Source organism: Choristoneura fumiferana, chromosome 10, assembly GCF_025370935.1.
Source record: "Choristoneura fumiferana chromosome 10, NRCan_CFum_1, whole genome shotgun sequence".
Taxonomy (NCBI): domain Eukaryota; kingdom Metazoa; phylum Arthropoda; class Insecta; order Lepidoptera; family Tortricidae; genus Choristoneura; species Choristoneura fumiferana.
In genome coordinates, this window is record NC_133481.1 from 13,046,546 (window position 1) to 13,069,663 (window position 23,118).

Below are 23,118 nucleotides of genomic sequence, written 5' to 3' on the forward strand. Positions count from 1 at the left end.
ATTATTTATTCGTAGTTACTCAGCCTCAAATCAAACAAGCAAAAGTCTGCAACTATTAGGTGTAGTCACCGGGAAAACATACTTATTGAAGTGTGACGATGGATTATACATACTTATAAAGATCCAAGACACTAATAATAAAAATTTAGAATTCTTCATTCATAAAAAACGTAATTAATATGGTATGTTAGTATTTATTTTTTATTTATTTATTTGTAAAAACTCACACAGCATAACAGTTTGACACCAAAGCACTGAGTAAGACAAAAAAAAAAAAAAATAAGTAATAATAATAATAATAACAATACTACAAAATTAACAATAACATGAGGACGGACGTGCATCCATCATCTCACAGAACTTCAAACATTCATCGCACACTCTTCTCCAACAACCTGCCAATACATCACACTGGGGCACTGATGCTAGGAGGGCATTGACGTAGCGCAGCGCTCGGACCAGTGGCGACTGCTTGCGAGCGGCGGTGCGCGCCGGTGGCGGTGCCAGCAGAGGGTGGTCTCGAGGCCTGAAGTTAAATTTTGTCAGAGGCGGAACGTGCAGACGCACCAGCTGCGCCCCCAGCTCGACACTGTCACATTCCCCGCGCAAGGCCCTACAAGATATCGTTAGGAGCATATAATTACGTCTTACTTCCAGAGAGTTAAATCCCAGTATACCAAGCAGAAACTTGGTAGGGTACAAGAACGGGTAGTACCCATGCGTTTTTTTGTATAAAAATCTGAGAAACGCTTTTTGGATTTTCTCGAGAAGCAAGGCGTAAGTAGACTCGTGAGGATTCCATACCACGGAGCCTGCCTCTAGTTTACTTCTGACCAGAGCAGTGTAAACTAATTTTATTATCCGAGGATCAGAAAAGTCAGATGAATTTCGGACTACAAATCCCAGCCTCCGAAAGCAATCCGTGGCAAGCTTTTTCGTGTGCTCGTGGAAGCTGAGATGTGAATCGAATACAACACCTAAATCTTTCACGCTATCAACGCGAACAATAGTTTCGGATCCCAGCATGTAAGTGGCATGAATCGGACAACGGGCACGACTGAACGTCATCAAAGAACACTTCGATACATTAAAGAGAAGCCCATTCTCAATACTCCACTGAAACACTCGGTCGACGTCTTCCTGCAGCGATCCGCAATCCGATTCCCGCTGCACACCGTAGTATAATTTTAAGTCATCAGCGTACAGCAGGCACCTAGCGTACCTTGGGACCTCGGCCAAGTCATTTATCATTATGCCAAATAATAAGGGGCCCAATATCGAACCTGACTGACTCCAGATCTAGTGCGGTAGGTCTCTGAAACAAAGCATCCGTGTCGCACAAACTGCATTCTATCGCGCAAATAACTAGCAAAAAACTTAAGCAATAAAGGTGAGAAGCCGATTTCACACAGTTTTTTGAGTAAGATGTCGTTATCCACACGGTCAAATGCTTTTTTAAAGTCCAAGTACAACACGTCCACCTGTATTCCTTTATCCAAATGCTCCGAAATGGAGTCAACCAGAGTGAGTAGATTGGATTCGACTGAACGCTTCGGCCTAAACCCATGCTGAGCGTCGCAGAGATAAGGTTTGACTTGGGGTGCCAATAGACTATTCAGGATCGATTCGAATAGCTTCGCAACCGACGAAAGAATAGCGATAGGTCGATGATCTTCTACATTGGCTACGTCGTCTGATTTGGGAATAGGCGTGACGCGCGTAACCTTCCATCGATCGGGGTACACTCCAGAAGCAAGAGACATATTGAATATGTGTAGCAATGGCAAGCACAACCATTCTCCACACCCCTTAAGAATGAAAGCTGGAAGATGGTCTGGACCTGGGGAACTTTGGGATTTTAATTGACTCAAGAATTTATGAATCATATCAGTTGAAATGTTGTTAATATGGATATGGTTGCTAGTACGTGATGACTCTTCGCGGATAATTTTATTGTAATCTAGCAGCGGCACAGATGGCAGGAAAACACTTGAGAAAAAATTTGCGAAGGCATGAGCAGCTCCACTGCCCACGCACTCTCTCTTCTCATATATCACTCGCGGCTCGAAACCCCCCCTCGACTTTAAACTGTTTACATGTTGCCAAAAAGCCCGAGGTTTTTTTCTAATCTGATTTTGGATGCCGCGAACGTAAACGTCATAAGCTTGTGACGCCCATAATTTTAAATTTTTCCTTAACTCGGAAAACCGGGCATAGACCGCACGGTCTCCCGTCTGCTTCCATTTCTTGTGAAGGGTAGCTTTTAGCGAAATATTATTTATTAAATCAGTTGTAAACCAGACCGGATAACGTCTACCAGGTTTAAGATATCTAGTTTTCCTTGGGATACAAATATCAAAAATATCATATAGAACACGGTAGAATAGATCAACGGCAACGTTGACATCACGAGCCCCAAGAACTTCATTCCAAGACACTTCAGAAATTAAGTGACGAAGGAGCACGTAGTCACCTTTTGGAAAATTCCAATCTAGTTTCGAGTCAACATTGCCAGGCTCCACTCTACCCAGTCCAGGTACGGTATCTACGAGCGGCACTACGATTTCGAGAGGGGGGTGGTAGGCATCACGGTGTGGGACGAGTCCGCTATCCCCAACCTCAGTGACCCTCACCGAACGTTTGCGCCCCCGCACCAGCACCACATCGAGCACTCCTCCAAACGCATGCAACACATCATTCGTCTCTTTTAAATCACATAATGTGGTGAAATAACAATAATAGCTTAAGATACTAACAGACGAGTTCTTAGGATTTAGATTTAAGTCACCAACAATGAAAACTACACCTTTAAGAGAGTCAATAACGGATTCCACTCTATTGAAGAAGCGCATGTAGACATCATCAGAAACATTCGGGGGAATATACACGACACACATGTGAATGTTGGTCCCGTCCACCATAAAGGAAGTCCATAGGTCCTCCCCCTCAGCGGTTTCCAGTTCGACTCGACGACGCAGTGCAATGCCAGGCCGCGCGGCGAGCAGAACGCCCCCGCCATGCCTGCCGGTTGCGCGATCACGGCGCACCACGCTCCAGCCAGAACATAACAGTTCAGCATCATTAACTGAGTCTGTCAACCACGACTCAGTAACGGCGACGACATCACATGAAAGCAAAGCAAGGTTAACTCTGAAGTGCTTAAGTTTTGTGTTGAGGCCTCTGACATTTTGGTAGATTATGTTAATGACAGAACGACTTGGCGACGTGCTCCTAGATTTATTGGTGTTGCTGTTTACTGCTTTGTCTTCGAAAAAGCCACATTTTTACACGAGCATTTTCGGGCCAGACGTCCACGGACAAGCATTTTTCGAAGTGAACAGCGGGTACGCCTAACTTGTATGACTTATAGTCACCTCTGGATTTTAGCTCCTCAACTGTGCATGTTCCTTCTGAGCAGAGACTCCGCATGTACTCCCGAATTTCATCAGCACCCGACACCATGTTCCACAAGTGGATATATTTCCGATGCTCGACGGCTCTCAGGGTAGTAACGCTCGGTCCCGCAGTACCGCGCAAGGAAGTCTGACGTTTCTGCCTCTTCTTCGCACCAACCCTCACCCACTCCTCTTCGGCTGAATCATTTGGGTCGTTTGCTTGCCGTCCCTCGTCGCTTTCACGATGGCCTATATTATAGTCGGGCATCCCAACACTTCCTTGAGCAGCATCAAGCGGGGGCTCCGTATAACCCCTCTGGTCGCCCGAGCTCCTGGCGCTGTCATCTCGCTCAGCCCTACCCAATCCAGCGGCCTTGCAAACAGGCGGTGACTGCGCAACCGCAGAGCACGACGGACAGCGGGTAACGACTACACGCTCAAGCTCAACCAGCCTTTCACTTATCACATTGACTCTATCGGTACATACCACAAGCGCAGAGTGGTACCGCCCGATGGTCGACACAGCGTCGGCAAGTTGCTCCGTCAAAACAGCCATCTGCTCACGAAGAAGCTGAATTTCCAAGCCTGCCGTCGCGGACAAGTCGAGGTCCGAGCCGCGTGTGGTGACAATAGAAGGTTTAGCGCCACTGCCAGAAATGTTTCTTTGAGTAACGTTTTTGATGTTTACCGGAGTACCAACCGGAGTCTCGCAATTACGACCGCCCCTCTTTGCAGCGCAGGTGCACTCCGGACACGCCCAAGTAGCCTTTTCTTCCGCAGTAAGAATCTTGTTGTTGCAAGTATAGTGGTATAATTTACTGCATGCAACCACCATGCACTGCAGATATTCCTCTCCAAGCAATAGCTTCGTCTGGCAAGCCCCACACATCAACACACTATCGTTTAAATTTTCACTCATCATTTTGACGCTTAGATCTAAAGCAACGCCAGAAAATAAGCTAATAGCAAATACACATAAGCGTAGCAAATCAAACGCAAGCGTAGCGGTAGCAGAAGCAGGCGTCGCGTCACAGCGTAAAAAAAAGAATCGTAGCTGCAACCGGCGTAGCAGTACACCGTAGCAGCGGCACGAACAGCGTAGCACTCACGTAGCACACGCGGTGTAGTAGATGAAGCCGGGTGAAAGGTACGCGAAGTATGCGATGCGATAGCTTCGGCAAGATTCGGCACGGCAGCACGTTCACTCCGTGGTCCAGCGGTGCAGGTGACGGCCTGTGGTTCGGCGAACGTCGGCTCAAATCCCACGGTCAAACTCAGCCTTGTGAATGAGTATTGGCTCTCACGGATGGAATCAAGGACGGCACTCTGTCCCGCTCTGAGACAGCCCACTGGGCGGAGTCAACACATTAAGTCACTCCAAGAGTAAACGAGAATTGAAAACTTAAGCAGTCAACCAATCACAAATTAATGCAGAACAATATCGACTTAGATTTAGCCGATAGCAAAATACACGTCCACACGCCACAGAGGCGAGCGAGAAACTAATTCTAAGGGCCGTGTCGCCTGAAATACATGTTTTATTATTATTATTATTTATTATAACATTGCCCGTCAATAATACTATATTTTTATGTATGTAAGTGTATGAGAAAGCAATAATAACCAATGTTTTGTTCAACAGTGGCTCACAAGGGGTTCCCGAAACAGCAAAATTTGCTTCAGGCTTTCATCTCGGACTTCTCCATGAACCCCCACAAGCCCATCGAACAACAGCCGAAAAACGAATACTTAACATCATTCCTCAAAGGACTCAAGGTAATTAATCTATCTCACTAATATTATAAACTAGCTGTTGCTCGCGGCTTCGCCCCCGTTCGTCTTTTAATTTTATGTTATAGTACATTGTGCATTAAGGGGCGTAAGAAGGGGATTACTAACGAGAGTCTATTAGAAGCCCGACGCCGGAGATGGAGGGCTTTAAATCACTCGAGTTTGTAATCCCCTTACGGCCCGTGATACACACAATGATTTTAATAACATTGACACTTTCAGCACCCCATCGGAACTACCCGCTCGCCCGGACAAGAGATGTCGCTACTAAGCAATCAAATTAAGATTGATTTTTGGAGTCTTTTTGTATTATTTATTTCGAATCCAAATTTTTGTTACTTTTACGGTCATCCCGTAAAACCCATTTCGAAAATACAAACTGAAATATGGATGCACAGAAAAACCAGAAAAATAAGACCAGCGCTGTACCTGGGTTCGATTCCCACTGCGGCTACAGCATAGATGTCGCTAGTGTCGCTGCTTAAGTGACTAAATAGGAACAAACAAGCTGAGATATGTGGTGCATAGGAGAAATTCGTGTCTGTACCACTGTCCAGCGGTGGTGTAGCGGTATAGCACGTGACACGGAATGCCGAGGACCTGGGTTTGATTCCCAGCGCTGGTTTTATTTTTCTGGTTTTTCTGCGCATCCATAATTCAGTCGGTATTTTCGATATGGGTTTTACGGGATGACCGTAAAAGTAAAAAAAAATTGGAGTTGAAATAAATAATACAAAAACACTCCAAAAATTAATCTTAGCAAGTAGGTTTTTTTTTCTAGTGCCGAGTGTTCGGCATTTAAACTCTCAAGCTGCCAAAATCAATTTCGACCCATCCCTAACATTTTGCTTTTGTTTTTAGGTGGTCGCTTATATAGGAGGGGATACGTCGCGGACAGGCCAGAAACGCGAGTTCATTGTGAACGGCCTGTCTGAACCGGCGGATCGGCATACATTCCGTATGGATCTCCCCAACGGAGGCCACAAGATGATCACCGTAGCGGAATATTTTCAAAAAGTGAAGAATGTCAGGTTAGTATCTGATCTAATATTTAAGCCAAGGGCCAGAGGCCGTATTATCTAATGTGCTGACGTTCGCGATCGTGTCACTATCTTTTTCTATCCTCGTCTTATGCCGTATGACAGAAAGAAAAGGTGAAAACGACCATGATTCCAAGCGTGTTACACAATAAACCATAAGGCCTCTGATCTTAAGTCATTTTTTGTTTTAAATACCTGTTTTCATATATACTTATTTGCTTTTATGTTAACAGGTTGCAATACCCCCGCCTAAATTGCGTGTGGGTGGGCCCCAAAGATAAGAACATCTACTATCCTATGGAGCTCCTTGAAGTGGCATATGGTCACGTAAGTAATAAAACTAATAAGGATTCAGTGCATTGTTAAATTTGAAGAAAATATTAATGATTTTTGTCTATAAATAGGCGCGCAACAAGCAACTGAATGACAAACAGCTGTCAACTATGGTGAAACAAGCCGCGACGCCCCCCGACGAACGTAAGCGTAAAATCGAAGAAGTCATCAAAGACGTAAGTTAATTTACACAGCTAACAATAACAGCACATTACAGCCACTAGAAGCGGCAAAATGGCAAGAAGTTTCACTCAACCGAACAACAATTCAAACCCTCCAGTAGTAAGAATAAGCGCCAACTTACTTCCACCATCTCACCCAATGGTCAAGAAGGTGCTGACAACTGTAATAAACAACTGTAATTTAGGGGAAGTTGAGCGAAAGAGTAAAAGTGCCTTTAGCAGGGTTAACTTGAACTTCTTTACTAATCTCCAACTGAACTCCAAGTGTACTACATTACATTATTTGCTAGCTTATATACTAGGTAACTAGAATATTTCTAAGGTGAGATGGTGGCGTGGCTTATCTGGATCGATCGCGCATGAAATAGATATCACTGCATTCCAAATCAATCTACACGATCCAGATAAATAATGTGCCAGCCATGGCACAGTGTGATTAGGACCCTAATTCATAAACATGACAAGCTACAAGTGACAATGATAATACATTGAATCAGCCCCAGCAGATAGATGTTCCTGCACTTCAACTTCTTGCCGAAGAGTGTGGTCTTCCGTCGCTTTAGGGAAGCAAGGATAAAAATCCTTAAATAACTTTTTTTATTGTATTTTTTTGTACGCCTTTTATTGTGTTTTTTGTATGTGTTACTGAATTTTACAGCGCATTGGTTTTTACTTTTATGCTGTATTTTTTTAATTCATAAAGTCATAAATAATTTTCTGACTTGAAGAGTTCCGTATTATGCCGGACTACATGTTGGCTTTGTAATGACCTGACTTGTCTTTAATTTTGTTTGAAGAAAATTATTTTCTGTCTTAGATGAACTATACAGGCAACAAGGATTTCAAGCAGTTCGGCTTGGAAATATCCGATAAATTCTTCGCTGTCCAAGCGAAAGTGCTGCCCGCACCCCAATTGGAGACCGGCGATCCACGTGTGACCACGCCAAGGTGAGTTAATCTTCTAATGCAAACACCCGCTGCCTGTGGTGGCATAAATCAGTTCGCTAGGGACATAATCAGTAAACAGGGCTCGATAATCAGTAAACACGCGCCGACAAGTACCGACACGTCTTCCAAACCGATACCGAGCGCTAAAGTATACGATAGCGACACCGACAGTTAGGTCCCTTTTTTACTTAACTTGAAGGGATAATTTAACTCATAAAAAAACGATTTAAACACTTGTGTCTCTGTCAAATTAGAATTTAGACCCTGCTTATTAATACATTTTACTTTAAACGCGATTATCTCTGAAACTAGGACCGACAATAAGTTCCCTTTTGTCCAGCTTTGTCCATTCTAACGACAGGTTTCCAGAGGTTATGTTGTCTGGGCACAGCTTCCATTATTACGGCTCTGTTTCTATTATCTGGTTGTATTTTTACAATACGTTACCAAGACGTCAAAATATCTATACACCTTTATGCCACTAAACATAAGGTCGATGTATACATGTTTTGACGCTATGGCTGTAGATAAATTACTTTGATCTGAGTAAAACTTTATTTCAATGCTCCGTCTGAGCCACGCTTTGATATGGAAACACATGAATTAGGTAAACTGCAAGGTCGGATCGAGACTGGTGCTTTATTTCATAAATCATTAACATAAGTATAAAATATTTCATTTCATTTCAATCCAACTATAATAACGGATTTTTCCCAGTCAGTAGTTTTGTATCAGAAATGAGGAGATACGTAGAAGAACAAAGGTCACCGACATAGTCAAGCGAATTAGCTCGTTGAAGTCGCAATGGGCAGGCCATAGCTCGGAGAACAGATGGCCGTTGGGGCCGAAAAGTTCTCTATTGGAGACCGCAGATCGGCGAGTAGCGTACGATTTCTACCAACGAGATGGATGGATGACCTTGGTTAAAGTCGCGGGTTCACGGTGGATGCTAGCCGCTTTCATCCGAGGCCACTGGAGGTCTATGGAGAAGGCTTACGTCCTTCGGCGGATTATGATGATGATTAGTAGTTTTTATACAACCGGTTTGTATTATGGTCCAACTGTTTAAATTCCACCCACGAGCGTTTTTTTTTTGATGATTATACATAATTTATTTATTTAGGAATGGAGCCTGGAACGCACAGAAGCTGCTGAAGGCAGAAACACTGCAGCGATGGGGCTTTATTGTTATCGAGCCCTCCTCGCGGTTCCCACCAGATTATGGTGGAATCATTGCAATGGTAAGATCAGGTTTTAATTTCTTAGATGATACCAACAAACTTCACGACGATTTTTTTTTGTATGGACATGACGAGACGTCCGAACTGATGTCATTTATATGACGTCAGTTGAGTTCATCATACCTCTATCTCAGTTGAGGTCAGGTCTGGTTCAGAAGAGATTGGGGTCAATCAAGAGTCAGTTATATTAAAAAAAAAACTACAATGCCTTAGTAGCCGTTAGCTGCCGCTTCCGCCGCACCGCCATTTTGTCTTGATAGCTATCTTGTTATGGTTAGCAAGTAGGCAGCTTATGCCTATAAAGCTCAGTTTAGACTTGCAAGAATAATCGTGCATTACATTGCGAGGCCGTAAAGTGAACTAGTCCGAAGTGGTCAATCGAGTGCTGCAAGCGAATGCAACTTGCACGATTTTCCTTGCATGTCTAAACTGAGCTTTATATCGATCCGATGCGGACAATAAATAAGTTTATTCTTGATGAGATGAAAGTAATACCTAAATAATATGCTGATGCCATTACAGATTTTAATTTTATTTTATGAACGAATTTATGATTTTTTTTTGAAATTTTAATTTTTTTATCCTAAATATTATCTCATCATCATCACCCCAGCCTATGTACGTCCCACTGCTGGGCACAGGCCTCCTCTCAGAACAAGAGGGCTCGCAGTTTGTGCAGGTTTCCTCAAGATGTTTTCCTTCACCGCAAAGCTCCTTGTAAATTTCAAATGTAATTCCGCACATGAAGTTCGAAAATCTCAGAGGTGCAAGCCCACGACCCTTTGCTCGAGAGGCGATAGGTCAAACCGCTAGGCCACCACGGCTCCAAATATTATCTATTTTGTTCTATCTCAACGCCAATTAAAACAGTAATTGTGTTTTAAATTTAATTTATAAAGTTAATGGACTAGATTCTAGTCTAGTCACTAGAATAATGTAATTAGATAGACTTTTAATGCAGGCTAAATTATTACTATTATTATTCGAATTTCATTCAATTCTAGTAAATAAAAATATTGTGACACCTCCCTCGAGGTAACATGTATGACAGACTTCAAACACCTAACAAACTAACAAACTACATTTAAGCAATTGAATATAAATAAATAAATACTTGCACAGGACTAGGAGTTGACATACGTGAAAAGTCTTGCTAGGTTGTGACATATTTTTTTTTTTCAGATCAAGAGTTGTGGCATTCAAATGGGCATGACTGTGACAGAGCCGGTAGTGAAGCACTTTAACCTGCAAATAAAGGATCTTAAAAACATGCTGTTCAAATGCCTGGATGAACAAGTCAAGTTCTTGTTCATCGTAGTTTCTACGAGAGGAAAAGATTATTACCACAAGGTCAGTGATTATGATTAATTTATTTAAATACTAGCTGTTGTCCACGGCTCCGTCTACGTGGAATTCGTTTATCGCCATCCCGCGGGTACTATGCGAGTTTCCGGGATAAAACAATCCTGTGCCCTTCCCCGGGACTCCGAACTATCTGTATAGGTAACCGATTTTCAGTTCAGCGGCTTAGACATGATAAGGCAACAAAGAAAAAATAAAAACAAACAGACTTTTCAAACTTTCGCATCTATAATATTAGTGGGGTCGTAATACATTTATTATTTATTTATTTATTTATGCCACTAAGGCTGTATAGATATTTATGCTCTCGACTCTACAAGTCGCTGCGGTCAGGCAAAAGGTAACAAGTTTTTTTACGTTACATATTAAGAGCGTTCATCATACCTGCTGAGCTGGCAACGTTGCATTTATTTTTTTAGTTTTTCTCGGTTATTCCATAAAAATTCAATCAAAATTAAAAATGTGGCCTGATGGAACTGTTCTTAATATAAAATTAATGTGTCTACTTCAATAATTATTCGTGATAGACTTTTATTTTCTTTTGTTCGTTTTTAAAGAATATAAAAGTCTCACGAATCGAGTTTGACAGTTTTAGAGATGTACCATTTATCGAGTGAACTACTATCGATTTTTTTAAGAGTTATTAGTGCCTATTTTTGGAGAAGTTGCATTATATTTAAAAAAATAATATTTTTCCAGTTTTCCGCCCACTGGGCCACCGTTTTCTCGTTCTCGCTCGAAATAATCCCTCAAACGAATTACAAACTCCCGACTCTGGGAGTTCAAAACAGTCTTTTTAGGCCGTTTAATCATTTTGCCAAAAAATAACAAACTTAACGAGAAACACTAACAAAAGCCAACAACAATAATAACAGAAATGAACAATAACAAAATACAATGCAAAGAAAATGCAACGGAAACTCGTATACAAGGCAGACACACTCGTACTGACAAGCACTGGCTACAAGAGGCACAAGATGGCTGCGGCCGTGTTCCAAATAGCCGCGTTTACAAAATCTTGCAAGTTTTGTTTAAAAATTTAAAATATCTTAGTGTTCATTGTTATTGAACAATGAACCGCGGCAATGAGGGCTATCGTTTTTTGTCTTTCTAGATGGCGCCACTGTGGCGTGAGGTTTTAAGTGTGGCTTTCAAATTCTGTTATTACGGGTGTGAAAACAAAGTTTGGATAAAAATCATATTTAATACACCTTAAAACCGTACCATAAAAATATCGAGCAACCACAGTGTCGCGTAGTCCCGTTTTGTTCGGAAAAAAGGGAGGACAAAAGTTTCCGAAAAACAAAACTGTCTCAAAACACAGACATTAATTGCCCCGTAACGCATAATTCCCATAATTAATTTCAGGTAATGCAAAATATTCACAAAATTATTCTAATTATAAATAAACCCGCGTAACTCACCCATAAACTATGAGATTTGACTTGATTTATTTGATTCGGAAATCCGAGACCTCATGCTACACTAGCGCCTCTAGCGGCGAATTCATAATAATATGCGATAGCCCTCATTGCCGATAATGTTGTGTCACGTCACTCACTACTCTGTTCCGTTTCACGAATTGCGTCATTAAAAAAAATATATATTTTTCTATCGTATTCGATGGAGTCTATTTAATGAACACTGATATTACTATTATATTTTTCAAAATTAGTTTTACATTTTTTTGTATATTTATGTGCTATATTATATGCTATGTTTACGCATATCACACATCACTCACTTCTATGGCACACATTCGGTGCCAGTGACACAGTCTGTGACTTTTTAGTAAAATACTCGTAGGTGTCCAATGGTGTGGTGGCTGGTGTGCCCAGCAGTGGAGTGGGACGTTATAAGCTGAGATGATGATGATGAGGTGTCCAATATTTAATGATAATTTAACTGACAGACTGATTATTTACCTCAACCGTACCTCGATAGAAAAAAACGGAACCCTTATAGGATCACTTTGTTGTCCGTCTGTCCATCCGTCTGTCAAGACCCTTTTTCTCAGGAACGCGTGGAGGTATCAAGCTGAAATTTATGTCAAATACTCAGGTCTACTGTCCCTTAGAGCTGTGAAAAATCAAACTTCTAAGCCAACGCAATCAAAAGACAGCCGTTTATGCTGCAAATTTTCGAAACTCGCAAGGGAATCAAAACCTACAGGGTACTTCCCGTGAACTCAGAATCTTGAAATTTGGTATGAAGCAACGTCTCTTATAGCACAGATAAAGGAAAAACTGCGAAAACCGTAAATTTTTAGTTACATCATATAATTGTTTAATAATTTTTAAGTTTACCCTCGGTGCGCAAGTCCGACTCGCACTTGGCCGGTTTTTAATTATAGAACTTAACACAATTTTAAATAATTTCGTTGTTTCATTTAAAAACGAGTGCAAAATTTTACGGTTAAGTTTCAAATGTTAAAATAAATAATATTTTTTTTTAGGTGAAGCAAATGGCTGAGCGCGATGTGGGGATCTTGACTCAATGCATCAAAGAATTTACTGCAGAAAAGCGTATGAACCCGCAGACAGTGCGTAACATCCTGTTAAAGGTACCATTGTTGTTACAAGCTTAAGCCCAGTTCTGCAAGAAAAATCGCGTAAACTGCATTACATTGCGGCGCCCGATTGACCACTACAAACTCGTTACGTTACCTTTGCGGCCTTGCAATCGCAATGTGATGCGACTTGCACGATTTTTCTTGCGAGAATAAACCGGGCTTTAGAAAAGGAGGTTGTAAGTCCGGATTATGGATTTTTTTATAAATTTAGCGTGGAAATTTTACAAAGTATCGAAGCCATGGGCGGTTGAAAATGTAAAAAATATCATATTTCAGTCATTTCTAAAAACGCGCGAGGTCTATAGCTCACAGTCACTAGTAGTCAATTATATTAGAGAAACGGTAGGTATTATGGATAAGTTGAGTTTAAAGCCCGAGCTAAGTAAAGCCGTATGGATCACTGGTTGGACCACAAGCTCTATCTTTCAAGGTATTGTTTTACGCAGATGCTGTGCATCACCTCTGGGACTACTAGATTTGTATAAGGTCACACGGGAGCAACACTTTAGATGAAGTATGGTGGGCAGCCAACTTGGTCATGCATGACATTGCGGTGCTCGATCGATCTCGTGGAACTTGTTAGGATTGTGACCCCAATGATGATTGATGATGATTGATGTAAAGAGGCCGTATTGTCCAAAGCGTTGATGTTTGCGATCACATTCGCCATCTCTATCTACCCTCGTGTTAAACTGTGTAACAGAAAGAGGTGCTGAAAACGATTGTGATTCCAAGTGTGCTAGACAATAAGGTCTCTAGGTCTAACGGTTTGTCGGTTGGAATTGGATATTTAACTTGTTCAATTGCAGGTGAATTCAAAGCTAATGGGAATCAACCAGGCGTTGGACAACCGCTCCATGCCTGCTTGCCTTAAACAAGGCCGCGTGATGGTCGTAGGTGCCGACGTCACCCATCCGTCTCCCGAACAGGTAACTAATGCTCTTTTCTCTAAAATGACCGTAAAAGTTCACATTATTCTTTAAATATCAGAAGACGAAGATTGCTGGCTAGCTAACTAGACAATAATGTCGCATACAAATTCCATTATTATCGAGTCTCAAACTATTTTCCATTCGATCTGAACTTTATGATGTTTCAATGCGGAAAAGAATCTTTAGAGTCCCTGTCCCCCGTGTGAAGACCTCCTTTTCGAAGAGATTTCCAGACTTCCTTCACCCATTCCTTTACAACTCGGTCTTAAAATTCTGCACATCTTCAAGGCTTCCCCTCGCGAAGCTAAATCCATGCTCATAAACTGGTAATACTTAACCAGTTTATCAGCATGGATTTAGGTCAACTACTGTTTAAATTACCGCGATACTGAGAGTCTAATTAGGGTCAATGCTTAAGTACATAATCTTCCAAGTCATAAAACACTCGCACATACACAGCTATGCACACACACACGCACACGCACACGCACATACACACACTACGTAGGTACTCGCCGCACAACTTGTTCGTTTAGCTGCCTACTTTTTATTTCACCCATTTTTGTTAAAAATTAGTGATTTAGTCAAATCAATTATTTGTACCCCGAATCAGGTTTCCACGTGACAGGCTTAGCCTAGTGTGGAACCAACGGAAACCCTTCTTGTAATTTGTTTTTGCTTTTAATAAACCATTTTGATTTTTGATCTTGATTTAAAAAGTTGAAACGGCCATGGAAATGTTGGCACAAGTCTTATACAGCTAACTCAAATGGCCTGTATCAGTTATTTTGTTTGAACTCCGGACTTTTCTATTGGGTCTGAAACAGCTTGTGGTGTTTTCAGTGGAAAAATACACCTGCGATGTCTGTATTTAATGAAAAAAAAGGAGCGAAAGAATAAAAAAAATATTGGAATAAAATTAAATGTCATAATCTGTTTTGGGAAAAAGTTTTTTCTAACTTAATTTTTTTCTCCACGTCTCGGCTGGAATAGCAATTGCTGACCGATTTTTGTTTTATTTTGTACGGAATTTTACAAAGTAGGTTTTTATTTTCGGTATTCGGCATATTCGGCAGGTTTACCGAATATTCGGCTAAATCACCGAATGTTCGGCAAATTGGTACTTTTCTTTTGACAGTATTGAGCCATGTATGAAATGAGTGTTAAATGTGTTATTGTTATGAGGTACAGTGAGGCTTTACGTTTATGTTGACACTGCTTTATCCTGTTATTCATCATCATCATCAACCCAGCCTATATACGTCCCACTGTTATTAGCAGATAAAAAAGATAATTATTAATTAAAAAATGTAGCTGCTTTGAGATTAAGCTCCAGAAAAATATAAGCAAGTTTTTTGTTTTAGTCAAGAGTTGCATGATTCAAAATCTCAACAAAAATGAATCGTATGTCTATTTTCTACTTAGGAATCAATTATTATTATCATTATTTTTATTCTACTGAATGGCAAACGAGCAAGTGGGTTTCCTGATGGTAAGAGATCACCACCGCCCATAAACATCTGCAACACCAGGGATATTGAAATTATGCCGAATATTCGGCCGCATAATCAGTTCGGTAAAAGTTTTACCTAACATTCGGCCGAATATTCGTATTCGGTGAAACCCATGTTTGGCCCATCTCTAGGTACTATTTACTCACTGTCTATGTTTTAGTCGGCCACGCCCAGTATTGCAGCGGTTACAGCGTCGATTGATCCCAGGTGCTTTATTTACAATATTGCACTGAGCATACAGACGCCAAAGGTAATTGAACTAAATATACTCGTTGATACATGAAGATAGGTCAGCAGCAGAAGTAAATAAGCAGTTGTGGTACATCAAATTACCTAAACACTTCTTACCTTGGGAGTAGTCGCGTGTAGACCATTTTGAGCACCGTAACCGCTCATCCACTTCTGCTGCTGACTGTACAGTTAGCATCAAGTAGCGGCACACTTTTGTACTTTGTCGTTTAATAGCCTAATATATATAAGTATGTATTTAAAAATACATATATTTATATTTAAACATTATGCGATAGTGTCACCACTCATATTTCATTTGTTTTTCTCTTTACAGAAAGAAATGATTGTAGAGTTTGAAGACATGATGGTAGAGCATCTGACTCTATACAGGCAGCGTAATGGGGCGCTCCCTACGAAGGTCTTCGTCTTCCGCGACGGTGTGTCCGAGGGGCAATTTGCTCAGGTACTTTTACAAATGCTAAAAACATCTTAATAAATTTTTAGGCCCCGCCTTTAAGTCATATTACTACAAGTTGATTCACAAGAGCTGGCACGAATTAATCAAAACTGTTAACACAGATTGATTCAATAAGAGGTGATAATCGTGTATTTAAACAATCTCGTCTCATAACCACCAAAATGCAGTGTAAAAAGTATTGTGAACTCCATGATCCTACTAATATTATAAATGCGAAAGTCTGTGAGTATGATTGTTACTCCTTCATGCTGAAACGTCGGGACGGATTTGAATGAATTTTGGTATGTAGATAGCTGGACATCTAGAATAAAACATAGGCATTTTATTCCGAAACAATATCTCGAAACAACAACCGCTGGGATTTTTTCAATTAAGCTGCTGGGTTCAATGATTTACTTGTACGGGTAAACACACAGACATTATAATGTTTATTATTATTATTTTATCGACATATGACCTTAAGAGTTTACCTACCTTGCGTAGGTACGAAAAATTCGACACGCTAGGTTCTCATACAGTTTGAAGCGCTCTTTTCGTCTATCTCGATATAAGGTCTGTGGGTAAACACTAGTAGTAAAATAATTGTAGCCATCTATTACCTTTTTAATTGTAATAATGTGTGGATTATATTACATTGTCTACGAATAAATAATAAGTTAGGAAGCGTCACTCAGAACAAATTCCACACAAAAAGTGGCTATACCTTAAACCAAAATGACTTATGATTCTTATACGAATAATTTTCATGGTTGCAAATAGACGTGGAAATTCAGAAAGAAAGCAGGGCTCGGTTTGCTCGCGCGATGCAATATCAGATGTCAGTCAGATGACTCGCTGAACACGCTTTTAAGCCACGCCTACTAAAACACTGAAGACCATTTTTATAACGCAGTTACAATTCCTGACTTATTATTTATCCGTAGTATATGGTGTTTATTTCTTTTTTCTTGAATAACGAAGAAGTATAATGTACTTGTTTACAAAATATTAGGAGGTTCCTGTATAAATAAGAAATACGCTCACACCATTTTCTGATAATTTAACTGGCTGACTAAATAGAGTACTATTTTTTTTACCCAGGAAGGAAACTACCCATTGTAGTACACGAAAAAGTTTTATGAATGAATAAGTTTTTTATGGCCAAATTTTTACGCATAAGCGTCCGGCAATTGTAGTTGCAGGAAGACCTGAATATATTAAAAAAATAGTAACCCAATACTTCATCATCATCATCTCAGTCTATCACCACTGCAAGGCACAGGGCTTCTCTGTATGAGAGCTACGAGGGAGAGAGAGAGAGAGGCTTGGGCGGAAGGTCCCACGCGGGCGGGCCCAGTGCGGGTTGGGAACTTCACACACGCCATTAAATTTCTTCGCTGATGTGTGCATTACTCACTATGATTTCGAATGTTATTATGCACATAAATTCTAAAAAACTTAGAGGTGCGAGCCGGCTCGATCCCACGACCCTCTGCTTGAGAAGCAATAGGTCAAACCACTAGGCCACCACGGCTCATACTTGCAATTGCCCAATACTTGCAGGTGATGAATAGCGAACTGTTGGCGGTGCACCAGGCTTACCAGCGTCTAGCGGGCACGGCGGCCAAGCCTGAGGTACTGTTCCTGCTCGTACAGAAGCGCCATCACACCAGGTAACTCCCTAGTTTACTGTTTCATCACTCGTAAATAAATGTGGTGCCGTCTCTGTTGGTTATGTCAAAATAATCAGAGACGGCATTACATTTATCTGTCACATAAAACTTATCTATGAGTTGTGAAACATGCTCTTAGTCTTCTACGCTATTCGACCCTTAAATTGGCAGTGTGCCACACGAGACCCATTATTCAAGACTATTTTTTTGTATTTTTTATGTAGAATTTTTTGGACTATAAGGTACCGGCGAGGCTTGAATCATGAACTTTTTTCAATTTTGTCAATTTAATGGTTAACCGCAACTCCCTCGACATTTAGGGGCTGTTTCACCATCCACTGATTAGTGTTAACTGACGGTTAAATGTGATGCCGCCTCTGTTTGTTTTGTTCGAATAGACGGAGACGGCACCACATATAACCGTCAGTTAACACTAATCAATGGATGGTGAAACAGCCCCTTAATGTCAACTGATTAAGTACCTGGACTCTTAAGGCTGCCTGTTCACTGGAGCAGAGCGAGGCAGCGGAGCGGTTAGCAAGATAAAAAAAATTACCAATAGAATTGCATAAAATCTCTGCTCCTCTTTAGTGGACTAGTAAGAGCGAGGAAGAGGAGCGCGGAAGCGGGCAAAAAAACGAGGGCGAGTGGGGAAGCGGGCCAGAGCAACAAGCGCGAGCGGGGATGCTCCGCTAATGGAAAACCGTCCGCGGCTACTCCGCACCGCATTACTCTCTCGCTCCTCTCCACTATCTTATCGTAGCTTCGCGCCTTCGTGACTATGCTCCGCATTATTTTCTCGCTCCGCTCTGCTGCCTCGCTCCGCTCTAGTGGACAGGCACTTAAATCTATTTATTAGATGATCAAACGAACTTACCTGAAGTGAAGGTCGATCTTCATTATCTTGTCTTCGCCGACGATGACAGGATAATCTATTTCAAGTAAAAATCTGATTTTACAGTTATTACATATCTCTCACGGTCGACCGGTTAAGAATCACCCAATTCGAAATTATTATTTATTTGCAGATTGTTCTTTGAAAACAACCCGAGAAACGTGGAACCTGGCACAGTCGTAGATAGAGACATCGTGCATGCGACAGAGTTGGACTTCTACTTGGTAAGAAAAGTTGCAGACCATCTTCATACTCTTCTTTACATTTCTATCACCTATCTTCTTTACATAGAATTCAATAAAGTCACTTTCCGTTGCCTGTACGCTTAGAACATGAACTACGCAACGGATTTTAATGTGGTTTTTATCATCAGTTAGATAATTTTTAACGGAAGGTTTATAATTATACTAGCTTTCGCCCGCGGCTCCGCCTGCGTGGTATTCGGTTATCGCGCGCTGTTCCCTCGGGAACTGTGCATTTTTCCGGGATAAAAAGTAGCCTATGTCACTCTCGGGCCCATAAACTATCTTTATGCCAAAAATCACGTCGATCCGTCGCTCTGTTACGGCGTGAAAGACGGACAAACATACAAACACCACATTTATAATATTAGTATGGATATGGATGTATGACACATAGCGACGCGCTCCAGCTATGCATGTGTGTAGTTTTGGGGAAAGGAGTTTAAAAATGTAAAGTGCCTTTGAATAGAGGCCTAGCCTTTTTTTTAATAGCACTCCTGCAAAGCCGGGGCGGGTCACTAATGGCATTATATATTTTTTTTGCCATTTCGACTTATCAACGTATATAAAAACTTACCGCCCATTGGAACTCGCTACTCCATAGGACTACTGCTGCAGACATTTAAAAAATGTCCAAGCTATTCGAAAAAATGGCTGGGGGGACGTTCTTTATTATTGTTTAGCCTAGAGAAGTGTCCCACTGCTGAGTAATGCTCCCCCATTTTCTCCATTTGTTCCGATTTTGAGTCATTTGATATTATTATGCAATTTTTCCAGAAATTCTGTACAGGGTTGTTAAAAAATAAACCTAACCTAACCTAAGTTAATCTGTAGATTAAACTTTCATAAATTTGCTATCAATAGTTTCACAGAAAAATATGTTATATTTATGAAAACGCTTTATGCATCATTTCCGTAGAAATTTTTATGTGTGGCTCTCTCACTTTAGAGTACGGTTCACTGTAGGGTTTGTCCACTCTGCCGTTACGGGAGTGCCATGGGATCGCGGACATTCAACCATGAGGCCCGCTTTACATGAGCTACATAGCTCAAATGTACGAGCTATGTAGCTCATACATTTCTATTTAAACACGGCACGGCGACCGTGCAGTGACCGTGTGCATGTGAAGCGGGCCTTAACACTCCCCGTTCCTGCCAGCGCCTGGGCTGACTACACCGTTACCGTCCATCTCGTGGGATCCGTTATAACAGCACGTGTTTTCCAGGTGTCGCACCAAGCCATCAAAGGCACGGCGCGTCCAACGCGCTACCACGCCGTCTGCAACGACGGCGGCTTAAAGCACGACGAGGTGGAACAGCTGACATACTATCTATGCCACCTTTATTCGCGTTGTATGCGCTCCGTGTCGTATCCGACGCCGACGTATTATGCGCACCTCGCTTGCTTGCGCGCTCGCTCGCTTACTTAGTAAGTACATACTACTATGATTATCCATTTGAAGATTAGAATAAGTAATAAAACTATTGTGGATTTACTCTCGGATGATGTCTGTCATCATCATCTCAGCCGTAGGTAGTCCACTGTTGGACATAGGTATCCCCCATAGACCTCCAGTTGCTTCGGTTGGCAGCGGCTTGCATCCTGTGAACCCGCTGCTTTAACCTCTTCACCGCCACAGTCACCCAGTCGTGACAGCCAATAGAATGCCTCGCACGCCACGTTCATCTATGCATGACAAACAAACATTCAACACGAAATTAATCCTTCTGCAATGGAATTAAAAGTCAAGTTGATTTATCGCTGGTTTTTCTGTGGCGTAAAGAGCCTGTCACTTCATCCGTAGCGTGGCAATGAAGAGGTTAAACTAGGTCATCTGTCCATCTCGTTGGTGGACGTCCTACGCTTCGCTTGCCGATCCGCGGTCTCCACTCGAAAACTCAGATGATGTCAGTATAAAGTAACTATTTAAAAAGAAGTCACTTCATTTTTATCTTGTATTCATCACCATCATAAATCAGCCGTAGGACGTCCACTGTTAGACATACAAATATTTCACACTGTCACTATATTTCTGTGACTTTCTAAATCCAGATTAACTTTACGCGTATGATTGAACGAATGGAAGTTTGATTTGACTCTTTAGCTCTTATTTATCTATAATGATCAGGGGTCGGACAAAAAGTGCGGATGACGTAAAAATTACGTAATCTTGCACACAAGATGATGTTTTTATTTAAACTTCCGTGTGACATGTAGTAACAAAGTAGCATTAATGATGTAATAAAATAATCGTAAATAACTCAATGGAATTCAGTGAATAAAATAAATTTCATATCGTTTAATAAATAGGTTGATAAATGATAAGTGATAATTGTTTATGAAAATCAAAAATACTATTTGAAATCAACCTATAAGTGGTTTGACGTCATCGGCACTTTTTGTCCGACCCCTGATAATGATAATGTCTACAGAAAATTAACGAAACTGACTGACAGACAACGCATAACTAAACGAAGCTCGAGTCTTACTTATTATTTGGCAGACTAGGCTTCCTCATAGATCTCCAGTTGTTTCGGTTGGAAATGGCTTGCATCCACCGCGAACACGTGGTTTTAACCAGGCCATCCTTCCATCTCGCTTGCCGATCCGCGGCCTCCAGTCAAAACTTTTCAGCCTCAACGACCATCTGTTCTCCCATTGCCACTTCAACGAGCTAATTCGCTTGGCTATGTTGGCAACCCTCGTTCTTCTACGTATCTTCTTATACCTGATTGAATCCCGTAGAGAAACCCCAAGTATACATTTTTTTGTATTACTTTAATAAGATAAAATATTCGAATTAAATATCAAAACTTTTTTTAGTGAAGAGAAATTCGACAATGCCGGGTTGGAGAAGGCGCCAAAGAGACTGCGCGTGCTCGACAAAATGTTGCAGTATAGCCGTATGTTCTTCGTGTAACTCGAAAACATAATTATTTATTATAAAACATATGTCAAAAATATATAAAATGACAAAAATAAATTAGAATTAAGTATGTTTAATGTTAGCATAGTTTTCTATGAATTTAACAGTTTTTATTATTGAATTAAGTTTATTTTTGATGATGACAAATGTTAAAGTATAGTATTCTATAGAAAATAGATTGACAGACTTTCTTTCAAGTCATTACTCTGAAGAGTAAATATGAGGCTTTGATTTATAATTCTGAACCTTGCCAGTTCCAAATTATGTCCTGTCTATTTATTGTATAATTAATCTAATTGTGTATATTTATATTTTCTGGAGTTGTCTTAACTATATGCTTATACAGGGTGAAATTTTGAGAAGAGAGGGTAGTAAGACATATCTCAATCGTTCATGTCCTGTGAGAAAGTTTTTAGGACAGCATAATAAACTTTTATGTTAAGCCGGATTTACTTTTACCAACTGATAACAAAGTGGAAGTTTATCAAAAAGGCCGTAATTAAAAAAAAATATATATGGTCATGGATTTCCGTTCCTAAAAACATTAAAACCTCCGGATCCCACTGGTTTTAGTACTAATAAACCAATTTCTCGAAAAATACTTTTCGATAGCTACATTGAGTAAGCTAATTTGAAGTCTTCTATCTACTTTAAAATGTTTTTTTTTAATAATTATTTTAACGCTCTTTCTGATAGAAATAAAAACATTTTTCGTTGTGTATTTTCATTTCCATACTTTCCATACTTAGTGTACGGGAAAAGTTTATATTGATTTATGGCTTATTTATTACTAAATGTTTATGGTCTGAAGACTTGGAAGATAACGTTGGTTTTATTAACTGTTGAGGTAGTTCGCTCTCTGGTTATCTCAAAGTACCCTAGTATAAAATAATTGTGCCTAATTTTAAGGAAAAACTTGTTTTTGGTTATATACATCAACCTATAATTCTAAATATTGAGTTCAGCTATATTTTGATGTGAATTTGAATCTTACTTATTATTAAATTTAATGAAATGACAGTATAATTATCGATACTGGCTGGACTGTAGGTGATGTATTGGTTAAAAAAGGGACAGAGTTTTTTTTTACCGAAATAAATGACATTTATTTTGTGTTGTGTAAGTCTATTTTTATTCCAGGTTTTTTTTTAAATGTCGGGTCAGCTATCCCATTAACGCTAATTATCCGAATAAATCCAATTTTTTCTCAATTAAAATTATGTTATACAATGGCTGTTGCTGATCCGTCTTTAGTTTATTTATATTATATTTATCGCTCAATAAAATAATTTAATACTTATTCTATTTTTTTAGTTGAATATTAAAATTTACCCTTGCAGGAAAGAGTACAGGCTATCGTGGCCTGTTCCTATGTGGATAGCT

General features: G+C 40.4%; 1 protein-coding gene across 1 annotated transcript; it reads left to right on the forward strand.

Annotated features, from left to right (window-relative positions):
• The first annotated feature begins 5,042 nt into the window (after positions 1-5,042).
• AGO2 (Argonaute 2) lies at positions 5,043-23,118 on the forward strand. The gene is made up of 15 exons (XM_074093582.1): positions 5,043-5,171; positions 6,048-6,217; positions 6,460-6,553; positions 6,631-6,735; positions 7,559-7,689; positions 8,813-8,930; positions 10,113-10,280; positions 12,748-12,855; positions 13,674-13,793; positions 15,471-15,560; positions 15,876-16,004; positions 17,562-17,671; positions 18,700-18,790; positions 20,035-20,237; positions 21,633-23,118. Exons 1-15 carry the CDS (start codon positions 5,100-5,102, stop codon positions 21,727-21,729), a joined length of 1,806 nt encoding a protein of 601 aa, XP_073949683.1. The 5' UTR covers positions 5,043-5,099; the 3' UTR covers positions 21,730-23,118.